This window comes from Dermochelys coriacea, chromosome 9, assembly GCF_009764565.3.
Source record: "Dermochelys coriacea isolate rDerCor1 chromosome 9, rDerCor1.pri.v4, whole genome shotgun sequence".
Taxonomy (NCBI): Eukaryota; Metazoa; Chordata; order Testudines; family Dermochelyidae; genus Dermochelys; species Dermochelys coriacea.
This window is the reverse complement of record NC_050076.1, coordinates 27,942,290-27,966,360: the sequence shown is the minus strand read 5'-3', so window position 1 is coordinate 27,966,360 and position 24,071 is coordinate 27,942,290. Positions and strand designations below refer to the sequence as shown.

Below are 24,071 nucleotides of genomic sequence, written 5' to 3'. Positions count from 1 at the left end.
AAGAAAGGGTGAGATAATGAACGGGTTGTAGCCAGTTCACCAAATTGTGGACCCAATTCCGCAGTCCTATGTTCATTCTAAAGTGCATTTGTGCAATTGCTACTGAACATTGGTGCTATTCTGCCAGTAGGTCTATGTGGTAATACAAGCAGCTAACATCAGCATTTGAAAATATAGAAAACAAACAGTGGTACGAGGTGGTATGACCGTGGAGAGGAAGGTGTATTCAGCGGGGTTTTTGAAGGGCTGAACATTGCAACAAGAAAAGTCTTTCTAAAAGTATGTAATCTATTTCTCCCCACGAGTAGCAGTGAACTCTCCCAGTCCAGTACGTTTCCAGGTAGTCTGAGCATTGCATTATCCTCCAGGACCTGCCTCATGATGTCTCTTCATAGAAACCTCAGACCTCTGGGCTAGGTTCTGATCTCAATTACACTGGTGTAAATATACAGGAACTCTTGGGAAATAATTCTCATTTCGCTTACTTATATAGGTTTTAGGGCTGTCAATTAATCGCAGTTAACTCATGCAATTAACTCAAAATAATTAACTGCAATTAAAAAAATGAAAAACAATTAATTGCACTGTTAAGCAATAGAATACCAATTGAAATTTATTAAATATTTTTGTATGTTTTTCTACATTTTCAAAATTTTGTGACAAAGCTCTGTCCTTGCCTCCGTGAGTCCCGCGTTTCCTGGCGGATTTCGCTAGCCTCAGAGGCTCACTGTGACCCTCCTTGTAACCCTTCTTTCTCTAGGGACAAGGGGCACAGTCTACTGAGCCATTTTCATCATAATACAGTGAGGGAGATGAGGAGAAGTTACCCTTCCTTGCACAGTCTCTGTTGTCTCCCAGTCTCAGTGATTAATCAGGGGGCAAAGGTGGGAAGGGAGCCCAGGCCCACTCTCTACTCCGGGCTCCAGCCCAGGGACCCTAATAGTATCAGCTATGGTAGCTGACCTTTTAGAAACATGACATGTACAATTCCCTGGGCTACTTCCCCCACAGCAGCCCTCACTTCCTCAAACTCCACTTCACCCTTACCTCAGGGCCTCCTTCCTTGTGCCTGATATGGTGTGTACTACTCAGTCTCTCCAACAGCACAACTTCTTCCCACAGCTCCTGACATGCACTCCCACCTGACTAACTGGGAGGCTTTTAACTAGTTTCAGCCAGCCCCTGATTGGCTTCAGGTGTCCCAATCAACCTAGCCTTCTGCCTGCCTTCTGGAAAGTTCTTAATTGGCCCCAGGTGTCTTAATTGACCTAGAGCAGCTTCCATTTCACTTATCCTCGTACCAGGGATTTGTTCAGCCTGGAGCAAATCTCTCTCTCTCCCCCCCATGACTCTTTCAAAGCCTTCTAGCTTGGAGGGAGGTGGGAAGCTGCTACTCCTCCTGCTGCTGCTAGGACCTAAGCTCTCCCTGCTGCTCCAGTTGCTCCCCTGGCTGGGCCAGACACCCCCCATTCTCTGCTACTTGGCTGCTGGACCCCCCACTCTCGGGTGCTGCTACTGCTCCAAATGCTGCCCCGGGGGGGCTGCTAGCTCACTTCCCAGAGAGGAGGAGTGAGGGACCCCAGCCACTGCTGTTGCAGACACCACCACCACCACCTGAGAGGGGTCCATTCTGCCTGCCTGGACCACCACCTGGAGTTCCTGGAGCTGCTGCTGCTGCAGAGGCCTAAGCCTGGAGCTGCTGAAGCCCAAGGAGGAGAAGAAGAGGATCATCTACCAGTGGGGGACTTTGCAAGACCTAGAGACTTTGCAAACCACCGTGGAGGGGGCCTAAGACTGAGTAATTTTCAAACTGTGCTCTTGTGGTGGGGGTCTTGACTGTGTTTCCAGGGACACAGGGGGTGTGGTGTGGAGCTGCCCCCCAATCCATCTGTGTGTCCCCCCAACCCCCACCACTACTACCACCACCGCTGCCCCCTCCACCACCCCCACTGGCTGTATACCATCCGCCTCAGCTCCTGCCTCTGGATTCAGCTGCTTGCTTGGCTTGCCACGCCCTATTTCCACCCTTTGGGCCAGAAGCAGCAGCCAGCTTAAAAAGACTTGTGCAAGCGCACGAGGGTGCACGTGCCTCCCCCCCCGACTTTCTACCCCCCAGCTTGCCCTTTACTACCTGCCCCATTTGCCACTTGTAGCTTTGCCCTCCCTTTTGTCCCAGACCTCCTTACTAGCTTCAGTTTGTTTGCCTGCCCCGCCCATTTCCTTCTGCAGCCTTTGTCTGTTTGCCCCGCCCCAGCCTCTGAAGCTAGCCCCTTGGTTTCCCAGTTCTACCTCCAGACCACTTAGCCCCTTGCTCCGTGTGCCATGCCCCCTCCCATGCGCTTGTGCAACTCCCCATTTTAGTTTCAACCCCTTTCACTGCACCCAAAATGTTGTTGTATCCCCCTCTACCCTAGTGCACCAAGAGGAGCCAGAATTCCACCTTGGGTCGGTGACTAACCCCTAACCCCTGATTGCCCCCCCGTCCAGCCCACCCCTTTTGGCGCCCTCCTCCCCTGCCTGCAGTCTAGGGGGGAGGAGTGGTCGACCTGCTTCCCCTCTCCCCTCCTCCTTCTGGTGTCTCTCCTTCCCTCCCTGCTCATGATGGCGGGGGATGAGACGGGTGGGACCGCTCCAGCAGCCCGAGCTCCCCCTCCCCCGCCTACCCTTCCATCACCCCCCCAAGCTTCTACCTCCGCTGCCGAACCATCTGCCATCGCCTCCGCTGGGGCACCAGCAGCAACGGGCATTGGGGTGACCTCCACTGCTGCCACGTCTCTCCCCCCCCTCAGATTCAGGGGGAGCCCCCCCAGCCGGCGGGAAGGGCCAGGGGAAGAAGAAGGGGAAGGGCCCCGCTCAGAAGACCAGGCCCTCCATGGCAGGGGCTACCCCCAATGCCCCGGCCCCACCGCCGGCTGGGGCATCCCTCCCCGCTGTTCCCTCCACCAGCTCTGCGGGTGTCCCTCCCCCGGCCCCAAGGGCGTACGCCCAGGTGGCGGCAGCCCCCCCGCCTGCTGCTACATCATTTCTCCTGCCCACCGCCTCCACTACCATCTATAGCGGCCGGGGCCCCTTTCCCACCATGACCAGGAAGGACGGCGTCCGTTGCCTCCTAGTGCCAGTCCCTTCCTTCCCCTCCTCCTTCCCAGTCCACCATTGCTCCCGCTCGGGCCCAAGGGGCACCTCCCCAACTACGCCCAGACGAGCAGGAGAGCCCCGCCCGCGCTGCTTGCAATCTGGCGGGGCCTGTGAAGGAGGGTGCGGCAGGGACACCGCCGGGCATGGGAGAGGGCCCACCCCAAGGGGAATCTTCCCTTCCTTGTGCTGCCCCACCGTTACCCCCTCGAGTCCCTGAGCCATCGCTTCTGCCCCCTGACACAAACCCTGCTAGCCAGCCCCGATGATGCCATGGAGGGCTGGGCCCTAGTCCAGGGGAAGCGGGGCAAGCGGAAGGCTCGAGCTCCGCTCCTTCCATCTGATGCGGAGGCCCCCCGGAAGACCAGGAAGGGGGGCACCGATGCCGAGCCTTCCGCTCTACCCCCGGGTGTGTTCCATCCACCAGAGCCGGCTGGGGAAGACATGGCAGCACTGGAAGACAGTATCTTCCCTCCATGGGAGTCCCTCCCCTCCAAGACCCCCAAGGCGCCATCTGAAACCCCAGTGTGCCCTGAAGCAACTGTCGTGTCAGGTGCCAGCAGGGAGAATCCCGGGGTGGCGGAAAAGGATTTCCCGTCTATATACGAGGAGATCGAGGCCCTGGGTCTGACCCCGGTCACCCAGGGGGAGGACGATCCTATGCCAGTGGGCCTTGATCTGGGCGAATTCACTCCAGCCCCCGTTACCCCATGTTCCTTCCCCTAACCATTGCTTTCGAGCCCACCTCCGAGGAGCCCCTGGACTCCTCCATCAACCCGGCTGCAGAGGGCACCCCGCTGAGAGCCGCCGAGCCTATTGAGGCGATGGCCAGTGCCATGCGGCCGGGACCCGAGCCACCAGGGACACCCTCGTTGGTGAGGAGCATTCGACCTCCTTCCCGGGAGGGGCCCTACAGAAGAGAGTCCACCTCCTGATGCCGTGGCTGCCAAATCCACCAGAGAGCCTGCGCCCGGCATCACTGAGAACCCTCTCCCCGCCCAGACTCTCACCACTAACCCTGCCCCTGCCCCTATCTTGTCCATCTCCCGAGATGTTATTGCCGCCCCTAGGGCTGTCTCCTTCCCTTTTCCAACAGATGACTCCCAGGGAGCGGCCTTTGTGTTTACCCGTCCCGACCCACCAGGGACTGCTATCCTCACTCCGCCACCTCCTATCGCCCCAATGTTCAGGCCAACCCATCAGGAGCCCCATCGGGGGTCTGCACCCTGTCTGCCCGTCTCGGTGGGCCACGGGGTGTACCAAGGGCCTTGTAGGGGAGTAATCAGACCGTAACCCAGCCCCCCATGTACTGCGAGAGGAGTTGCGGGAGTTTCTAGAAAACGTCCGTGGCTCCCGCAACAAAGTGCAGCTTGCTCTCCAGCGATGGGGGGACTTTAATCAAATGCTCCAGGCCGCAAGGGCCCTCATGGTGGAGGGTAAAGAGACCGGGAGGCAGGGCGCCACGGCCTACCAGCGGGTCCGCCTCTTCCATGACTCCTTACTCACCTACGGGGTGGGTCACGAACTGCTGCGTGGCCCGTCGGGAGCCGCGAGCATCCCTGCCGGCGAGGATCACCCCCAGCCCTCCTCATGGCACCTTTTACCATCGCAACATTGAACACCCGTGGCTGTAGGATGGGTCTCCGCAGGTCCCAGGTGCTCTCCTTCCTTTGGGAGGGGAGGTACTCTGTGGTTTTCCAGCAGGAGACCCATACGGATGCGACCGCCGAAGACAGCTGGCGGCTGGATTGGGGGGACAGGGTCTACTTTAGCCATCTCAGAGTTCGTACGGCTGGAGTGGCGACCCTGTTCTCCCCCAATCTATGGCCCGAGCTGCTGGGGGTCGCTGACGCTGTGCCCGGCCACCTGCTGCACCTCTGGGTCCGTATGGAGGGGCTCGTAGTCAACCTCGTTAACATCTATGCCCCGGCAGTAAGTCCGGAGCGGCTGCAATTCTATCAGCAGGCATCCGCCTTCCTCGGCACCTTGGATCCTCATGAGTGCCTGGTCCTGGGAGGGGACTTTAACATCACCCTTGAGGAGCAGGACCGCTCGGAGACCGAGCAGAGCCCAGCTGCCACTGCCGGGCTCCAGGAGATAATCGAACACCACTCCCTGGTGGACGTCTGGCGTGACCACCACCCGGATGACACTTCCACGTTCACCTTTGTCCGGGTGGAGGCCCATCGGTCGCGCCACTCCCAGTTGGACTGCATTTATTTATCACGCTTTCATCTTTCACGAGCCCACTCCTCCAGCATCCAGCCGGCCCCATTTTCTAACCATCATATTGCCACTGTGAGAGCCTCCCTCTGTGCGGAGAGGCCGGGGCCAGCCTATTGGCATTTTAACAACAGCTTGCTGGAGGATGCAGGCTTCGTGACGTCCTTCTGGGAGTTCTGGCTGGCCTGGCGAGGGCAGCGGCTTGCCTTTCCCTCGGCGCGGCGGTGGTGGGACCTGGGGAAGGTGCGTGCCCGGCTCTTCTGCCGTGACTACACCCGGGGCGCCAGCCAACGGAGGGATACGGCGATAGAGCAGTTGGAACGGGAGGTCGTAGAGCTGGAGAGGCATCTGGCCACCAGCCCCGAGGATCCACCCCTCTGCGGAGCGTGCCGGGAGAAGTGGGAGGAGCTCCGGACCCTCGAGGACCATCAGGCCCGGGGTGCCTTTGTTCGATCCCGCATCCATCTCCTTCGGGAGATGGATCGTGGCTCCCACTTTTTCTACGCCCTGGAGAAAAAGAGGGGACTAAGAAACATATCATCTGCCTACTGGCAGAAGATGGCACCCCCGTCACGGATCCGGTGGAGATATGCGGGAGGGCGAGAGCCTTCTACGCAAGCCTTTTCTCCCCGGATCCGACCGATCCTAACGCTTGCAGAGTGCTCTGGGAGGAGCTCCCGACGGTCAGCGCGGGCGACTGAGACCAGCTAGAGCTGCCTCTCACTCTGGCCGAGTTCTCGGAAGCCCTCCGTCACATGCCTACCAATAAATCTTCGGGCATGGACGGGCTGACCGTGGAGTTCTGTCGCGTGTTCTGGGATGTCCTCGGCCCAGACCTAGTCACCATCTGGGCTGAATCTTTGCAGAGCGGGGTCCTCTCTCTTTCGTGCAGGCAAGCCGTGCTCGCCTTATTGCCGAAGAAGGGGGACCTCCGCGATTTACGAAACTGGCGTCCCGTCTCGCTCCTCAGCACGGACTACAAAGTCGTGGCAAAAGCAATCTCGCTGCGGCTAGGGTCCGGGCTGGCGGATGTGGTCCACCCAGACCAGACCTACACCATTCCGGGCCGCAGCATCTTCGACAACCTATATCTGGGCCGGGACCTTTTGGAACTCGGGTGTAGGGATGGCCTGTCGTTCGCCCTCCTGTCCTGAGATCAGGAGAAGGCGTTCGACAGGGTGGATCATGGGTATCTCCTGAGCACTCTGCAAGCATTTGGCTTCGGACCCCAGTTTGTGGGTTTTCTGTGGGCACTGTACGCCTCCGCATAGTGTTTAGTCAGGCTCAACTGGACCCTGACCGAACCAGTCAGCTTCGGGCGAGGAGTACGGCAAGGGTGCCCCCTCTCGGGCCAGCTGTACGCTCTGGCGATCGAGCCCTTATTCTCTCTCCTCCGAAGGAGGTTGACAGGGTTGGTGCTGGGGGAGCTGGAGCTGTGGCTGGTCCTGTCAGCGTATGCTGATGACGTGCTCCTCGTTGTCCAGGAGCCGGGCGACTTGGCACGGGTGGAGGCTTGCCAGACCATCGATTTGGCAGCGTCCTCCGCGCGGGTCAACTGGGTCAAGAGCTCCGGCTTGGTGGTAGGGGACTGGCGGCAGGCAAGCTCCCTCCCACCCGTGCTTCAGGCCATCCGGTGGAGCACGGGTCCGCTGCTCTATCTGGGCATTTACCTTTCTGCCACGCATCCCTCTCTGCCGGAGAACTGGCAGAATTTAGAGGGCGGGGTGATAGAGCGGCTCCGGAAATGGACAGGACTACTCCGGTGCCTCTCCCTTCGAGGGAGAGTGCTCGTGCTTAATCAACTAGTCCTGTCCATGCTCTGGTACTGGCTCAACACCCTGGTCCCGGCCCCGGGTTTCCTGGCCAAGCCCCGGACATCGATTCTGGAGTTCTTTTCGTCAGGACTGCACTGGGTCCCTGCAGGGGTTCTCCATCTACCCCTGGAGGAGGGAGGGCAGGGCCTGAAATGTCTGCTTACTCAGGTCCATGTCTTCCGCCTCCAGGCCCTGCAGAGGCTCCTTTATGGTGCAGGTAGTCTGGTATGGAGCATACTAGTGCATGCCTTCCTGCGCTGCTTCCGAGGGCTCCGATACGACCGGCAGCTCCTTTATCTCCATCTGAGAGGTCTTCCGCGAGACCTCCTCCGGACTTGGAAATTCTTTTCAATGACCAGGTCCGTGGCGGCCACGCCCTATTTCCACCCTTTGGGCCAGAAGCAGCAGCCAGCCTAAACAGACATTGTGCAAGTGCACGTGGGCACACGTGCCCCCCCAGACTGCCCACCCCACAGCTTTGCCCCTACAACCTGCCCCATTTGCCCTTTGCAGCTTTTGCCCCCCAATATGTCCCAGCCCCTGCTTACTACCTTCAGTTTGTTTGCCTGCCCCACCCATTTCCTCCTTCAGCCTCTGTTTGTTTGCCCTGGCCCAGCCTCTGAGGCTAGCCCCTTGGTTTCCCTGCCCTACCTCCAGCCTGCTTAGCCCCTTGCTCCGTGTGCCCATGTCCCCTCCCATGCACTTGTGCAACTCCCCATTTTAGTTTCAACCCTCTTCACTGCACCCCCAATGTTGTTGTATCCCCCCCCTCCCCTAGTGCACCTAGAGGAGCCGGAATTCCACCTTGTGTCGGCGACTGACCCCTAATCCTTGATTGCCCCCAGTCCAGTCCACCCCTTTTGCCGCCCTCCTCCCCTGCCTGCAGCCTAGCGGGGAGGAGTGGTCGACTTGCTTCCCCTTTCCCCTTCTTTTTTCCCGTATCTCCCCTTTCCTCTCTGCTCACAATGCTGGGGTACGAGACAGGTGGGGCCCCCCCAGCTACCCCTCCCCCACCTGCCCCTCCGTCACCCCCCCAAGCCTATACCTCCGCTGCCGAACTATCTGTCACCGCCCCCGCTCGGGCACCAGCAGTGATGGGCACGGGGGTGACCTCCACTGCTGCCACATCCGTCCCCCACTCAGATTCTGGGAGAGCCCCCCCAGCCGGCGGGAAGGGCCAGGGAAAGAAGAAGGGGAAGGGCCCCGCTAAGAAGACCAGGCCCTCCATGGCAGGAGCTGCCCCCAATGCCCCGGCCCTACCATCGGCTGGGGCGTCCCTCCCCGCTGTTCCCTCCACCAGCTCTGCGGGTGTCCCTCCCCCAGCCCCCAGGGCGTACACCCAGATGGCGGCAGCCCCCCCGCCTGCCGCTACATCATCTCTCCCGCCCACTGCCTCCGCTACCATCTATAGCGGCCGGGGCCCCTTTCCCACCATGACCAGGAAGCATGGCGTCCGTTGCCTCCTGGTGCTCACCTCGCCCCACGTGGAGACCTATGTGCGGGCGTTGGCAAGGGTCGTGGGGCCCACGGCCATTGTGGCAGCCTCCAAAATGTATGGCAAGGTTGTCTTCTTCTTAGCATCGGAGGCCGCCGCCTAGGAGGCGGTGGAGAAAGGCCTGGCAGTAGGGGGCGTGTTCGTCCCCTTGTAGCCGCTAGAGGACCTGGGCGTCTGCCTGGTCCTGACCTCCGTCCCTCCCTTTCTTCCCAATGCTGCCCTGTTACCTGCCCTCTCTACCCTGGGGAAGCCCATCTCTGTCATCAGCCCTCTCCCGTTGGGCTGCAAAGACCCCGCCCTCCGTCACGTCCTCTCGTTCCGCCGGCAAGTGCAGCTTCAACTGCCACCAGCGGCGCGTGACGGAGAGGCGCTGGAGGGGTCCTTCCTACTCCCCTACCAGGGGGCCCATTACCGGGTGCATTATTCCACAGGGGAGGCCCGGTGCTACCTCTGCCGGGTGATGGGGCATGTCCAGAGGGACTGCCCCTTGGCCTGGCAAGGAGGGGCATCTGGGACCCCCCAGCCTCGGCAGGGCACCGGCCCCGTCATCGCCCGTGCCCCTGGCTGCCTGGCGCCCGACACCACCGCTCCTCCTTCCCACTCCATCATTGCTCCCGCTCGGGCCCAAGGCGCACCTCCCCAACTGTGCCCAGACGAGAGGGAGAGCCCCGCCCCCGCTGCTTGCAGTCTGGCGGGGCCTGAGGAGGAGGGTGCAGCAGGGACACCGCCGGGCATGGGAGAGGGCCCGCCCCAAGGGGAATCTTCCCTCCCTTGTGCTGCCCTACCATTAGCCCCTCGAGTCCCTGAGCCATCGCCTCTGCCCCTGACACAACCCCTGCTAGCCAGCCCCCTGATGATGCCATGGAGGGCTGGGCCCTAGTCCAGGGGAAGCGGGGCAAGCGGAAGGCTCGAGCTCCGCTCCTTCCATCTGATGCGGAGGCCCCCGGAAGACCAGGAAGGGGGGCACCGATGCTGAGCCTTCTGCTTTACCCATGGGTGTGTTCCATCCACCAGAGCCGGCTGGGGAAGACATGGGAGCACTGGAAGGCAGTATCTCCCCTCCATGGGAGTCCCTCCCCTCCGAGGCCCCCGAGGTAGCCCCCCCGCCCGGCACCATCTGAAACCTCAGTGTGCCCCGAAGCGACTGGCGTGTCAGGTGCCGGCAGGGAGAATCCCGGGGTGGCGGAAAATGATTTCCCATCCATATATATATATGGTCTGACCCCAGTCACCCAAGGGGAGGATGACTCTATGCCAGCGGGCCTCGATCCGGGCGACTTCACTCTAGCTCCCCTTTCCCCATGTTCCCTCCCCCTAACCGTTGCTTCCGCTCCCACCTCCGAAGAGCCCCTGGACTCGTCCATCAACCCGGCTGCAGATGGCACGCAGCTGAGGGCCACTGAGCCTGTTGAGGCGACAGCCAGTGCCACGCGGCCGGGACCCGAGCCACCAGGGGCACTCCTCGTTGGTGAGGAGCATTCGACCTCCTTCCCAGGAGGGGTCCTACAGAAGAGAGTCCACCTCCTGATGCCGTGGCTGCCAAATCCACCAGAGAGCCCGTGCCTGGCATCACTGAGAGCCCTCTCCCCGCCCAGAATCTCGCTTCTAACCCTGCTCCTGCCCTTGTCCCTATCCCATCCACCTCCTGAGATGTTATTGCCGCCCCTGGGGCTGTCTCCTTCCCTTTGCCAATAGATGACCCCCAGGGAGTGGCCTTTGTATTTACCCGTCCCGACCCACCAGGGGCTGCTATCTTCTCTCCGCCTCCCCCTTACACCCCAGCGTTTGAGGCACCAACCCATCAGGAGCCCCGTCGGGGGTCCGCACCCTGTCTGCCCGTCTCGGCGGGCCATGGGGCTGTACCAAGGGCCCCGTCGGTGAGTAACCAGGAGACCGTAACCCCACCCCCGTATGCGCCGCGAGAAGAGTTGCGGGAGTTTTTAAAAGATGTCCGTGGCTCCCGCAACAAAGTACAGCTTGCTGTCCAGCGATGGGGGGACTTTAATCAAATCCTCCAGGCTGCAAGGGCCCTTATGCGGGAGGGTAAAAGGACCGGGACGCAGGGCACTGCGGCCTACCAGCGGGTCCTCCTCTTCCGTGACTCCTTACTCACCTACGGGGTAGGTCACGGACTGCTGCGCAGCCCGTCAGGAGCCGTGAGCATCCCTGCCGGCGAGGATCCCCCCCAGCCCTCCTCATGGCACCTCTTGCCATCACAACATTGAACACCCGTGGCTGTAGTATGGGTATCCGCAGGTCCCAGGTGCTCTCCTTCCTTCGGGGGGGGTACTTTGTGGTTTTCCTGCAGGAGACCCATACGGATGCGACCGCCGAAGACAGCTGGCGGATGGATGGGGGGACAGGGTCTACTTTAGCCATCTCAGAGTTCGTACAGCTGGAGTGGTGACCTTGTTCTCCCCTGACCTACGGCCTGAGGTGCTGAGGGTTGCCGAGGCTGTGCCGGGCCGCCTGCTGCACCTCTGGGTCCGCATGGAGGGGCTCGTAGTCAACCTTGTCAACATCTATGCCCCGGCAGCGAGCCTGGAGTGGCTGCAGTTCTATCAGCAGGCGTCCGCCTTCCTCGGCACCTTGGATCCTCATGAGTGCCTGGTCCTGGGAGGGGACTTTAACATCACCCTCGAGGAGCGGGACCACTAGGGGACCGAGCAGAGCCCGGCCGCCACCGCCGTCCTCCAGGAGATAGTCGAACACCGCTCCCTGGTGGACGTCTGGCGTGACCACCACCCGGATCACACTTCCACGTTCACCTTTGTCCAGGTGGAGGTCCATTGGTCGCGCCATTCCCGGTTGGACCGCATTTATTTATCTATCACGCTTTCATCTTTCACGAGCCCACTCCTCCACCATCTGGCCGGCCCCATTTTCTGATCATCATTTAGCCACCGTGACAGTCTCCCTCTGCACGGAGAGGCCGGGGCCGGCCTAATGGCATTTTAACAACAGCTTGCTGGAGGATGCGGGCTTCGTGGCGTCCTTCCTGGCCTGGCGAGGGCAGCGGCTTGCCTTTCCCTCGGCGAGGCGGTGGTGGGACCTAGGGAGGGTGCGTGCCCGGCTCTTCTGCCATGACTACACCCGGGGCGCCAACCAACGGAGGGATGCGGCGATAGAGCAGTTGGAACGGGAGGTCTTAGAGCTGGAGAGGCATCTGGCCGCCAACCCCGAGGATCCGCCCCGCTGCGGAGCGTGCTGGGAGAAGCGGGAGGAGTTCCGGGCCCTCGAGGACCATCAGGCCCAGGGTGCCTTTGTTCGATCCCGCATCCGTCTCCTTTGGGAGATGGATTGCAGCTCCCGCTTCTTCTACGCCCTGGAGAAAAAGAGGGGGGCTAAAAAACATGTCATCTGCCTACTGGCAGAAGATGGCACCTCCGTCACGGATCCGGTGGAGATGTGCGGGAGAGCGAGAGCCTTCTACACAAGCCTTTTCTCCCCGGATCCGACCGATCCTAACACTTGCAGAGTGCTCTGGGAGGAGCTCCCGACTGTCAGCGCGGGCGACCGAGACCGGCTAGAGCTGCCTCTCACTCTGGCTGAGTTCTCAGAAGCTCTCCATCGCATGCCCACCAATAAATCTCCGGGCATGGACGGGCTGACCGTGGAGTTCTACCGCATGTTCTGGGACATCCTCGGCCCAGACCTAGTCACCATCTGGGCTGAATCTTTGCAGAGCGGGGTCCTCTCTCTTTCGTGCAGGCAAGCCGTGCTTGCCTTATTGCCGAAGAAGGGGGACCTCCGCAATTTACGAAATTGGCGTCCTGTCTCGCTCCTCAGCACGGACCACAAAGTCGTGGCAAAAGCAATATCGCTGCGGCTGGGGTTCGTGCTGGCGGACGTGGTACAGACCAGACCTACAGCGTCCCGGGCCGCAGCATCTTCGACAACCTATATCTGGTCCAGGACCTTTTGGAACTCGGGTGTAGGGATGGCCTGTCGTTTGCCCTCCTGTCCCTGGATCAGGAGAAGGCGTTCAACAGGGTGGATCACCAAGCCAAGGAAAGTGTGGGCCCCTTACTGAATGAGGGAGGCAAGCTAGTGACAGAGGATGTGGAAAAAGCTAATGTACTCAATGCTTTTTTTGCCTCTGTTTTCACTAACAAGGTCAGCTCCCAGACTGCTGTGCTGGGCAACACAAAATGGGGAAGAGATGGCCAGCCCTCTGTAGAGATAGAGGTGGTTAGGGACTATTTAGAAAAGCTGGACGTGCACAAGTCCATGGGGCCGGACGAATTGCATCCGAGAGTGCTGAAGGAATTGGCGGCTGTGATTGCAGAGCCCTTGGCCATTATCTTTGAAAACTCGTGGCGAACGGGGGAATTCCCGGATGACTGGAAAAAGGCTAATGTAGTGCCCATCTTTAAAAAAGGGAAGAAGGAGGATCCTGGGAACTACAGGCCGGTCAGCCTCACCTCAGTCCCTGGAAAAATCATGGAGCAGGTCCTCAAAGAATCAATCCTGAAGCACTTAGAGGAGAGGAAAGTGATCAGGAACAGTCAGCATGGATTCACCAAGGGAAGGTCATGCCTGACTAATCTAATCGCCTTTTATGATGAGATTACTGGTTCTGTGGATGAAGGGAAAGCAGTGGATGTATTGTTTCTTGACTTTAGCAAAGCTTTTGACACGGTCTCCCACAGCATTCTTGTCAGCAAGTTAAGGAAGTATGGGCTGGATGAATGCACTATAAGGTGGGTAGAAAGCTGGCTAGATTGTCGGGCTCAACGGGTAGTGATCAATGGCTCCATGTCTAGTTGGCAGCCGGTGTCAAGTGGAGTGCCCCAGGGGTCGGTCCTGGGGCCCGTTTTGTTCAATATCTTCATAAATGATCTGGAGGATGGTGTGGATTGCACTCTCAGCAAATTTGCGGATGATACTAAACTGGGAGGAGTGGTAGATACGCTGGAGGGGAGGGATAGGATACAGAAGGACCTAGACAAATTGGAGGATTGGGCCAAAAGAAATCTAATGAGGTTCAATAAGGATAAATGCAGGGTCCTGCACTTAGGATGGAAGAATCCAATGCACCGCTACAGACTAGGGACCGAATGGCTCGGCAGCAGTTCTGCGGAAAAGGACCTAGGGGTGACAGTGGACGAGAAGCTGGATATGAGTCAGCAGTGTGCCCTTGTTGCCAAGAAGGCCAATGGCATTTTGGGTTGTATAAGTAGGGGCATAGCGAGCAGATCGAGGGACGTGATCGTTCCCCTCTATTCGACACTGGTGAGGCCTCATCTGGAGTACTGTGTCCAGTTTTGGGCCCCACACTACAGGAAGGATGTGGATAAATTGGAAAGAGTACAACGAAGGGCAACGAAAATGATTAGGGGTCTAGAGCACATGACTTATGAGGAGAGGCTGAGGGAGCTGGGATTGTTTAGTCTGCAGAAGAGAAGAATGAGGGGGGATTTGATAGCAGCTTTCAACTACCTGAAAGGGGGTTTCAAAGAGGATGGCTCTAGACTGTTCTCAATGGTAGCAGATGACAGAACGAGGAGTAATGGTCTCAAGTTGCAATGGGGGAGGTTTAGATTGGATATTAGGAAAAACTTTTTCACTAAGAGGGTGGTGAAACACTGGAATGCGTTACCTAGGGAGGTGGTAGAATCTCCTTCCTTAGAGGTTTTTAAGGTCAGGCTTGACAAAGCCCTAGCTGGGATGATTTAACTGGGACTTGGTCCTGCTTTGAGCAGGGGGTTGGACTAGATGACCTTCTGGGGTCCCTTCCAACCCTGATATTCTATGATTCTATGATTCTATGATCACAGGTATCTCCTGAGCAGTCTGCAAGCGTTTGGCTTCGGACCCCAGTTTGTGGGTTTTCTGTGGGCACTGTATGCCTCCGCATAGTGTTTAGTCAGGCTCAACTGGACCCTGACCGAACCAGTCAGCTTCGGGCGAGGAGTACGGCAAGGGTGCCCCCTCTTGGGCCAGCTGTACGCTCTGGCGGTCGAGCCCTTCCTCTGTCTCCTCCAAAGGAGGTTGACAGGGTTGGTGCTGCGGGAGCCGGAGCTGCGGTTGGTCCTGTTGGCGTACGCTGATGATGTGCTCCTCCTGGTCCAGGACCTGGGCGACTTGGCGTGGGTGGAGCCTTGCCAGGCCATGTATTCGGCAGCCTCCTCCGTGCGGGTCAACTGGGTCAAGAGCTCTGGCTTGGTGGTAGGGGACTGGCGGCAGGCAAGCTCCCTCCCACCTGTGCTTCAGGCCATCCGGTGGAGCACGGGTCCGCTGCTCTATCTGGGCATTTACCTTTCTGCCATGCATCCCTCTCCGCCGGAGAACTGGCAGAATTTAGAGGGCGGGGTGATAGAGCGGCTCCGGAAATGGACAGGACTACTCCGGTGCCTCTCCCTTCGAGGGAGAGTGCTGGTGCTTAATCAATTAGTCCTGTCCATGCTCTGGTTCCGGCTCAACACCGTGGTCTCGGCCCCGGGTTTCCTGGCCAACCTCCGGACATCGATTCTGGAGTTCTTTTGGTCAGGACTGCACTGGGTCCCTGCAGGGGTTCTCCATCTATCCCTGTGGGAGGGAGGACAGGGCCTGAAATGTCCGCTTACTCAGATCCATGTCTTCCACCTCCAGACTCTGCAGAGGCTCCTTTATGGTGCAGGTAGTCCGGTATGGAGCATATTGGCGCATGCCTTCCTGCGCCGCTTCCGAGGGCTCCGATACGACCGGCAGCTCCTTTGTCTCCATCCGAGAGGTCTTCCGCGAGACCTCTCCGGGCTGTCAGTCTTCTGCCAGGACCTCCTCCGGGCCTGGAAACTCTTTTCAACGACCGGGTCCGTGGCGGCCACCGAGGGGGGAGATCTCCTTGCGGAGCCCCTGCTACACAACCCCCAGCTCTGTGTGCAGGTGGCGGAGTCCCCCTTGGTGCGCCAGAGGTTGGTCCTGGCAGAAGTCACAAGAGTCGGAGACCTCCTGGACTATGACCGGGGAGACTGGCTGGATCCCCTGACGCTCGCTCAGTGCATGGGGCTTTCCAGACCTTGTACTCCCCGGCGCATACTTCAGGAGGTGAAGGCCGCTTTGCCGCCCGCTGCTCGGGTTTATCTCAACCGGGTCCTGCACGAGGGCACGCTCCGCCCACCCCCTACCCCAGGCCTGCCGGACCTTTTAATTGGACCCCTGCCCCATGGACCCAACTGACCCCCTCACCCTTTCACTGTAAGCCGGTTGCATGAGATGCAGCCGGTCTGCTTTCAAACCGCGCCAAGAAAACATCTATACACACTCGTGCTCCATACCCTTCACACCCTCACCCTCGTGTCCCGCCCCGATACAAAATGGCGGGACCTCCTGCCACCTTTGGAGGGTGAGGCGCCCCGGTGGGCCAGCCTATACTCCACCTTAGTCCCGAGACCCGCCGGGGATGTCAGTTGGCGGCTCCTTCACAGAGCCATGAGCACAGGCGTGTATTTGGCGCGGTTCACCTCAATCCCAGACACCTGCCCCTTTTGCGGCGTGAGGGAAACACTGGCACATATATACCTGGAGTGTGCCAGGCTGCAGCCCCTATTCCGGCTCCTCACCAATATTTTATTTCGCTTTTGGTTGTACTTTTCCCCTCACCTTTTTATCTACACACTCCCTATCCGTGGCCCCACAAAGTCATGGGATCTCCTGGTCAGCCTCCTACTGGCCCTAGCTAAAATGGCCATCTATAAAACCAGAGTGAGGAGGTTGGCTGATGGAGTCTCCTGTGACTGTGGGGCCTATTTCCGATCCTCGGTCTGTTCACGTATCCGGGCAGAGTTCCTTTGGGCAGCATCCTCTGACTCCCTTGACGCCTTTGAGGAGCAGTGGGCACTGTCTGGGGTTCTCTGCTCGGTGTCCCCATCCAGTTCCCTTCGTTTGACCCTTTGACCACACTCCTGTCCCTGTTATTTCATTAGTTGTCCCCCGGAATTTTTTGGGTATCTAGGTCCTGTGGATCCCCCTTTTAGGCTGGGGGGGATCCTTTAGCGGTGGACGGGCTTTGCCCGCCCACTTCTCGGATCCCAATAAGACTACTCTTTCATAGCCATCTGGCCTTGCCCCGTCACAATATATTGATTTCTATTACAACATAATACAAAGTGTACACTGCTCACTTTATATTATTATTTTTAATTACAAATATTTGCACTGTAAAAATGATAAACAAAAGAAATAGTATTTTTCAGTTCATCTCATACAAGTACTGTAGTGCAATCTCTTTATCGTGAAAGTGTAACTTACAAATTTAGATTTTTTTTGTTACATAACTGCACTCAAAAACAAAACCATGTCAAAACTTTAGAGCCTACAGATCCACTCAGTCCTACTTCTTGTTCAGCCAATCGAGACAAACAAGTTTGTTTTCATTTATGGGTGATATTTGCTGACTGCTTCTTAGTTACAGTGTCACCTGAAAGTGGGCATAGATGTTCGCATGGCACTTTTGTAGCTGGTGTTGCAAGGTATTTATGTGCTAGATGTGCTAAACATTCATATGCCCCTTCATGCTTTGGCTACCATTCCAGAGACATGCTTCCATGCTGATGACGCTCCTTAAAAAAAATGCGTAAATTAAATTTGTGACTGAACTCCTTGAGGGAGAATTGTATGTCTCCTGTTCTCTTTTACCCACATTCTGCCATATATTTCATGTTATAGCAATCTTGGATGGTGACCCAGCACATGTTCGTTTTAAGAACACTTTCACGGCAGATTTGACAAAACGCAAAGAAGGTATCAATGTGAGATTTCTAAGGATAGATACAGCACTCGACCCAAGGTTTAAGGATCTGAAGTGCCTTCCAAAATCTGAGAGGGATGAAGTGTGGAGCATGCTTTCAGAAGTCTTAAAAGAGCAATACTCTACTGCGGAAAATACAGAACCCAAACCACCAAAAAAGGAAATCAGCCTTCTGCTGGTGGCATCTGACGCCGATGATGAAAATGAACATGTGTTGGTTTGCTTTGGATCGTTATTGAGCAGAACCCGTCATCAGCATGGATGCATGTCCTCTGGAATGGTGGTTGAAGCATGTAGGGACATATGAATCTTTAATGCATCTGGCACGTAAATATCTTGTGATGCCAGCTACAACAGTGCCATGCAAACACCTGTTCTCACTTTCAGGTGATGTAAACAAGGAGCAGGCAGCATTATTTCCTGCAAATTGTAACCAGACTTGTTTGTCTGAGCGATTGGCTGAACAAGAAGTAGGACTGCATGGACTTGTAGCTTCTAAAGTTTTACATTGTTTTATTTTTGAATGCAGTTTTCTTTTTCCATAATTCTACATTTGTAAGTTCAACTTTCATGATAAAGAGATTGTACTACAGTACTTGTATTAGGTGAATTGCAATATACTATTCCTTTTTTTATAGTGCAAATATTTGTAATAAAAAGTAAATATAGTGAGGACTGTCCACTTCATATTCAGTGTTGTAATTGAAATCAATATATTTGAAAATGTAGAAAACATCCAAAATATTTAAATAAATGGTATTCTATTATTAACAGTGCGATTAATTGTGCAATTAATTTTTTTAATCGCTTGACAACCCTAATAGATTTTATAGTGATGTAACACCACTTAAGTTGCTTTGGATTTATACAGGGGTAAGTGAAATCAGAACGTGCCCCCATAACTTAAAAAAGAAAAATAATGGGGGTGCTCTCTAAATGGTATAAAATGTAGTAAATACTGCTGTTAAAGAGAACAGGCCAAATTCAATTCTGATGTAAGAGGACATAAGTCCATAGACTTCGATGGAGTTGTGTCTGCTTACAACAGGGCTGAATTGGCCTGTCATGAAAGGTCTTGTGTCTCCGTTGGCAGGCTATTGTGAGGGTCACTTGGGGAAATGCAAATTTAATGTCACTGGATGTGGCCTTTGAAGCTTGTTTTCATTGCTTTTCCATTAGGTTTGGACTCTGATGTCATATGATATATATTTGGCAGTCTCAGACCAGTGCTTCATCGACAAACAGCTTGCACCCAATGGCCATTAACATTAAGTCTGGTGTGTAAAGATGAATTACCAAGGTGAAATGAGATATGACCAATCTAGAGATAGAATAATTCCTCACTTTGAGAACAAAATCTGTCAGGCAGAATTAAGTACTGAAGAAGAAGGAACCCCCTAAACAGTTTGTAGACTCTAGTCCTTAGACATATCGATGCAGTAGTTTATTAGGAAAGACAGCTAAGATTAACTCTAGCATTTGATGATGTAAATAATCCCTCATACATAAAAGAAGAAAAGAAACTTTATGTTTTGCGTTATTGTGTATTCTCTCTTGTTTGGGGAGGGGGGAAAGCATTCTATCTAGAAAGTAATGCAAGTCAGCTGAAAAAAGTGAATTGGACAACAATGTCTTGTATGTCAATTTTGAAATGATTACTATGCTATTGATGTACGTAAGCCTCAAGAGCATGACAATGACAGTAACACATGTAAGGAAAGAAAGAACAACATGTATTGAGTCTTCTCTGGATAAGTGAAATTAACCCCAGAGGGTCATGTGTTCTGCATTAACTAGTTTCAGAGTAGCAACTGTGTTAGTCTGTATTCGTAAAAAGAAAAGGAGTACTTGTGGCACCTTAGAGACTAACAAATTTATTTGAGCATAAGCTTTCGTGAGCTACAGCTCACTTCATCGGATGCATTAACTAGATCTGTGAAAATATTTCAGTCTTAAAAAGGGAACTAATATAAGAAAACCTTGGCTCAGGTCCAGAAAGGTATTTAGGCTTCCAAATTTGAATCTGGGCCCTAGTAACTCAAGACCTTAAAATAATGTCCCAAGAGATTAAAAGACTCTTCAAGCAGCTTAAATCCCATCTTCATAAAGGGCAGACTGTGTTGTTTTAAACTCCCATGGGAGTAGGCAAAAAGCAGATGGAAGTAGCAGTTTCCCAGCATTGACAGTCTAGAAGTGTATTTGAATCTTTAAAGCAAATTGTGACTGACTAAACTTCACAGCATCTCTGGGACATAGGTAAATCTTATCCTTATTTTACAGAAAGGGAAACAGAGGCATTGACAGGGTATGTGAACTGCCCCAAAGCCACACAAATCTGTAGCAAAGCCAGGGATTAGAACCCAGAGGATCATGACTCTCAGTTATGAACACCATCCATCAGACCACACTGCTCTTCTTTACATATACAGCAGAGTGTTTCATTGTTTTCATTCTTCCCATCAGCGATACTTTCACTCTTCAGCCAATTTTATTACTGTGTTTGATGAGTTACTCTGAGGGCTGTAGCTTTGAAGCCCTGGAGTTTGCAAGGCAACACGTTGAGCACTGGGGTTGTTCTCCTGTGGCATGAACAAAGGTGCTGAAAAACCCTTAGGGAACAAAGTAAAAGAATAGGGAGCACTGGAACCTATACAGCAGCTCCTCGGATCTGCTGGTGGTGTAGGCACCTGAGCAAAGTGTGGTTGTTTTAGCCATCTAAGTGGAAGCTCCTGTGATGCAGCAGGCCAGGGATTGCACAAAAGGAGGGGCAGGAGTGTGCCTTAAAGGTTCAGCATATGGGCATCTAGCAGTGGGGATTGAGTATGGGAGGCGGGTGGGAAAGTGTGGGAGCTGTAGATTGAGAATGCGTGTCTGTGTCCAGCAGTAACTGTAAATGTGTGGCCATCCATTGCCCTTTTGTATTGGCATTGAGTGGAGTGTGACTTATACAATGAGAATGTGTGTGTGTAGACCTGGCTAACTGGGCCTGGCTGCATTTTGGCTTAATGCAGACATTGTCAGCATTAGTTCAGATGGCTTTCTACAAATGTATTTCCATGTTTTCTTTGCATGATCCTCCTTTTCCCCCTGTCCCTCCTCCCACTGACTCCACCTACTTTCTACCCAGCTACACTCAGATTATGTGCCTATGATCTGTTTTTATGCTAGTTTTGTGTGTGTCACTGTTGGCACATTTTAACTGCATGGCAGGGTGGCATTGAGACAAAAACCCTGTAATTACCCAGCCTTCAGACTCTTTACTTCATCACTTATTGCCTATTCCCTTATTCCACTGCCTTTTTCCAATGCCATGATGTGGCCCCCACCCTCAGTAACCGTTGTGCTTTCAGTATATTGCCCAACAGGAACCTTTCTAAGACTGTTTGTAGGTTTCACATGATTTGTCTTCATTAGTATTTTATCTTGAGTTACCTAACTCAAATTAAGAACACGCTTTATTTTCCAGTGAAGATAAGCTCCCAGTCTACAGAGGCTAAATGAAATTTAAGGGGAAAGCTGATGACATATAGTGCACTCACTGTAATAATCTAAAGCCAGGGGATCTGAGCATAGGAGTGTCAGTGCAGCTCAGTGATTTGCATACGCTCTCACCTGGAGGGGTCTGTAACGCTCCACTTCCTCCTTGTTCCAGTGTAAATAGCCCACATCACTGCGGGCCAGGACTCCATGCAATAGTTCTTGCACTCCACCTTTACTGTCAAATTTCTGGAACCCATTAAATACATGTGGACTTGCTCTGCCTGTTAAAATGACGTTGAGAATTGCCTAGAGGGGAAATGACCTACAATTACACTTTTAGGCAGTGGAGCAGAAACTACGCTCTAGAATTGCTTGCTGTTCATCTTTCCTATAGCTCCTTTTTTTTCTCTATATAGAGTAAGTGGCACAAAAGCATGATTTCATACACATCCGTCTTAGGCATTTTCAAGACACCTGTCACCCTGGTATCTACATGCCAATAATAATACTTGCCATTACATAGGGCCTTCCAGACATCACTTCCCTATGACAAAGATAAGTATTATGAACTCCATTTTACAGATGGGGAAACTGAAGCAGAGAGGTTAAACGACTTTCCCATGGCCACATCGTGAGTCAGTGGCATAGCCAGGACTAGAACTCAGAAGCTTGGCCTCCGAACCCAGGCTCATTCTGCTAGACCATGCTTGTGTTGATGGAAGTTTCAAAACTGTATAATCAGTAGTAAAAACTCCATTGTGTCTATGGGAATGTGAGGATGGATTCATTATATTAATTAATGAAAATATGGACAGGCAGCAAAACCAAACTCAGACTTCTGCTTACAACAGGTTGCCATCCATTACTTCGCCAGGATGTGCTTGCTATTAAAGACAACTTCTGTTCTCTTCTTATTTCCACTTGTTTTGCAAGCGTCCTCAGAGAGGAAAAGCAATTGCTATGATTCTGAACCCTAGGCACTTAAATCTTGCTTGTCACTGATGTCTCCTACAAATAATTGCATAGGTGCTGAAACTAGGGGTGCTGCAGCACTCCCTGGCTTGAAGTGGTTTCCATTATGTACAGGGTTTACAGTTTGGTTCAATGGGCTCTCAGCACCTCCACTATAAAAACTGTTTCAGCATCCCTGAATAACTGAGGCTTATTTTATGCGGCACAAGCACATATATCTATTCGCTTCCCCCTAACACCTGCTTGTACTTCTGTATTATCCTTTAGTGTGCCTTGAAGATAGACCCAGGTAGGCGATCTGTACCTTCTGATGCCTTTTGATTCAAGTAACTAGAAGCGGGAAAATATTTGCATTTACATTTGTAATGCTTGCCATGTGAGCATTTTTGCATTTTGTCAAAAATCCAAAACTGGCCCTATTTTTGAAAAAATACCAAACTAAAACAAGCCCACTATCATGTGAACCTTTTTAATTTTGCATGTTTTTAGACTTAATTTCCTGTTTTTATGATCTTTTGCCCCCAAAGCCACATAATTTTCAGAGGTGGAAAAATACCTAATGAAGCCACCATAGCAGATGTCAGGAGAATGCCTGAAGCTTTACACAGCCCAGCAATGCCCTTGGCAATAAAACACAGCATTTGCGACAGTAAAAACCATAATGATGGCTCTCAATCCTCATTGTCATTTCTGGATATAGACATCCAGCACACAGTAATCTGCTTTTCTTCTCTGCAAATAATAGGTGCCAGATCCTTAGCTGGTGGAAACTCATGTTACATCCATTGAATGAGGATCTGTCCCATAACCCTTTATGGCCTAACATTTGCCTTTTAGCAAAACATAGTAAAAGTTACGACTGTTTTTCTACCTCAGCCACCAAATGATGTAGGAAATCATCTTCATCATGGGTAACATTAGTGATTCAAATTCTGGGAGACCAGCAGTCAGCTATGGTAGGTGTATGAACCATGAACAGTAAAAATCATCTGTTTGATAGGAGATGTGTAGAAGGTGACGCAAATGGCTTTTGAGTGCGGTGGGGATATCTACTGGGCCTACTCTTTGTTGCCTGGTTTGTTCTGTTTTCTCATTGTATTTTGGTGTGTGGTGATATTTTTTGTGACTACAAGTTTAGTTGTGGCCAGGACATCTAGAGTTTGTGTACAGATGTTCTTTTTTATATTTTAATTGGAAAGTAAGAAATCATAAAAATATTTTTGTAATTGGGAAGACCTTGATGGATTCTTCCTGAAATTGAAAAGACTAGAAGCAATAATGGAAATTGACCTAAAATGCATACACCAATGTTAAGACAGTCAATTAGGAGAGCACGATTCTAAAGTGTCAGAAATACCTTTTGACCATATTTGGAAGTGGAACCATCTACTTTTAGGTGGGTCTTATTAACAATTGTGAATATTAGGTAAACCGATTACACATATTTTACAAGAACCATTTAGGAAAAAATCACATCGTCCTACCTGTCTACAGATGAAGTTTCCAAGACTGAATTGTAACAGATGAGATGTTGTGAAGTCGAGGTTTTTTTGGAGCCTGTGCAACCAAAAACAAAGTATTATTGTGGTGTCAGCTGAATGATAGGAATGACTCTGTACATCAGTGTATGATTGTCAAGAAAAATTAAAGTATGTAATATATTCCTCAAGGTTCTTTTGTTTTTCTTTATTACAGGCATGGCAGTAGTGATTGAGCTATACTTTTATTTATAAACTCAGGTTTAACTTTTATTTGAGTTGGATCTGAGATGCGAAATTCAAATTTAGATCCAGACCCAAACTTTCCCAAAATGTATGTATGTTTGGTTCACAAGGTTTGGTTCCGGGTGATCTCTAGCATTTTCTGGTAACTATTATTAACAATTCTAATACCTATCTTTAGGAATTGAACTGAAATGTTAGTGTGTAACATTTTGAAAAGTGCCTAAGATCTGGTTTACACACCTATTTTGCATGGCTATCTCTATTTTGGTTAGGGGTATAATTTTTTAAAACTAAAATACTGATACAACTCTGGTATGGATGCAGTAATATTGGTATAAAAGTGCCTTATATCAATACAATTTATTCCCTATCCTACATTGGAATAACTATACCAGTATAAAGCACCTTTACACCAATACAATTGCATCCATTCTTAGGTTGGGGATAGAGGTTGTGCCACTTACCTATATTAGTATAGTTAAGAGTGATAATTTTTGAAT

At 53.0% G+C, this 24,071-nt stretch overlaps 1 protein-coding gene across 1 annotated transcript in view; it reads right to left on the bottom strand.

Annotated features, from left to right (window-relative positions):
- Positions 1-24,071, bottom strand: part of MINDY4B (MINDY family member 4B) — a 47,684-nt gene that overhangs the window by 4,654 nt on the left and 18,959 nt on the right. The window contains 2 exon segments of the mRNA XM_043492612.1: positions 21,008-21,181; positions 23,332-23,404. Coding sequence (XP_043348547.1) covers positions 21,008-21,181; positions 23,332-23,404 — 247 coding nt within the window.